The 2,064-nt window shown below is 36.0% G+C and overlaps 1 protein-coding gene across 2 annotated transcripts in view; it reads right to left on the reverse strand.

The window, feature by feature from the left end:
• Positions 771 to 2,064, reverse strand: part of LOC109840673 (chaperone protein dnaJ 15) — a 34,543-nt gene continuing 33,249 nt past the window's right edge. The window contains exons 11-12 of one of the 2 annotated variants that reach the window (XM_020409404.1): positions 1,113 to 1,354; positions 771 to 995 (exon numbers count right to left, since the gene is read on the reverse strand). In XM_020409404.1, coding sequence (XP_020264993.1) covers positions 1,118 to 1,354 — 237 coding nt within the window. In that variant the 3' untranslated portion in view covers positions 771 to 995; positions 1,113 to 1,117. Of the gene's footprint in view, positions 1,355 to 2,064 lie in introns of both variants that reach the window. The other variant, XM_020409403.1, reaches the window with a different exon arrangement.

Raw genomic sequence — 2,064 nt, forward strand, 5'->3', positions numbered from 1 at the left:
TTCGCAGAACTCAAGCTAGAATACTCTAATATTTTTGCATTGTGCACACATCATATGCACTAGTACTAGAGTACTAGAAGAATTTGTTAGTTTTAAGATGTGACCTGCGCATGTGACAACATGTGACAACTCTTCTTCTATAGTTTAGTCTACAGCAACTATGTGAGAATTATAATAGAAAACAATTGAATTATTATGTAGCAACTCATTTTGAAAAAAATAAATTACCAAAAAATAGACTAGTGAAGACCATCCCCTAGTCACACTGGTCACAGTAAGAGTAGTCGACCTCATCATTTCATCTTTTGGCAACTCATTTTACTGCAAAAAAATGACCAACTTATATCAGATCTCTCTATTGTAGCGCGTTAGTATACTCTAAGATATCCTCCAGAATGTATCCTTCTCAAGGACAACATCTCGAACAGCGTAATTTTACACTTCATTGTTAAACGTCATATATGTAGTAGACAAAAAATTTACCCTCGCACATGTAATGATCAAATAAACAGTAAATGCTAAGAAAATTTTAATAGTTATAGACTCTAATATGAAAATTAAATGAATCAGTCAGATTAGACAGATCAAGTATAATGAAATCATACCCGACACGGTTATTTATACGGGGTGCTTAGGTTATACCCATACAGAAATAACCGGGTGGGATTTAGATGACCCGGGCTAATGCATTAGGGAGAGACGTCTAACTATGAGTCTCTGTCCACGCGACTATGGGAAGTTAGAAAAATGAAGCAATATTCAATACTGGCAAAATCCGAATTCACCTCTTTCCAATATATAGCACATGCAAAGAAGACAAATCTTATATATTTCCACAAATATATCAATTGATCTCCCAAAGAGTCAAATGAACCCGTAACTTCCTACTACCAGGTTTCTCCATTATGATGAATACACCTCTGTGAACCAACAGCTGACTAGTTTACAAAATAAAGCAGTGAGCATAACATCTATAGAAGCAAAACTTACAGCACCTGCAAGAGATCAGAAGAAAAGAATGAACAAGTGAGAGAAAGAGGCCTCTGAATATCAGAAGGTATTCGCTACAAATATGAGAACGAACACTGAGCAAGTATTAAAACAGACTTAACGTTTTTCAAGTCTTCTTATCAGATCGACTGAGATTAAGATTGAACCATTTCTTCTTGCTAGATTTATCCTTCCCATCATCATTCCCATCATTCACGATTGGACTGTCAACCTTGGCCTCATCATTGGGAACTTTGCTGCTGCTGCTGCTGCCATCGCCGCTGCTTCCATTCGAATTCACAACTGGTCGTGTGGCTGTGAATGACGAGTGGATACTTTCTCTTTCTTTGAGAAGTTCGTCTACCTGCATCATTACTTCTATTTTTTAGAGACCAGCAATTGAGGTCCATGAGGGTTCAACCAGTAATGAAAGCTTATAGGACAAAAAGATTCAGAAATAATTGAAATGAGAACAAAAGAAAAGCTTAGACTTCTAGAATACAAATGATGTTTGATGCTATTAGCATCAAAATGTGCATGCTTGAACAGCAAAATGAATGGCCCACAAAAATACAATGGTCTGGCAACGAACAGACGGTGATGGTCAGCTAACGATGGTCCAAGTGTAAACAGTTTTAAGAGAGGTGGAAACAAATAGAAGAGAGGACAGGATAAGTAGTATTATTTTAACGAGCGTTACACTTTTGGGTAAAGAAACAGATATAAACTAGAGGGATCTATTTGGTGTAACTTACAGGATTTAGGAAACTTCTTCTCTAAAAATAACATATTCTGAGGACTACTCCAAATTATCTTATATGCTTTGAGGGACCAATACCTTAAAAATGCATTTGCATGCTACAACTAATTTTTTGCCGCATTGATTTATGATATGTAAATTTGGAATAAGAGTCTTGGAAATATAGGCATATAGGAACCACATCTTATTGTGTAATACATTTTCATTTTTCTAATGGATGATGGTGGAATCAATTCATAGTTGCTGTGTTATGTCCCACCATGAAAGCCTTTTTTTTGTTGCAAGGAATCTTGGGTTAATATCAGCCAACTAAA

This window comes from Asparagus officinalis, chromosome 5 (assembly GCF_001876935.1).
Source record: "Asparagus officinalis chromosome 5, Aspof.V1, whole genome shotgun sequence".
Classification (NCBI taxonomy): Eukaryota; Viridiplantae; Streptophyta; class Magnoliopsida; order Asparagales; family Asparagaceae; genus Asparagus; species Asparagus officinalis.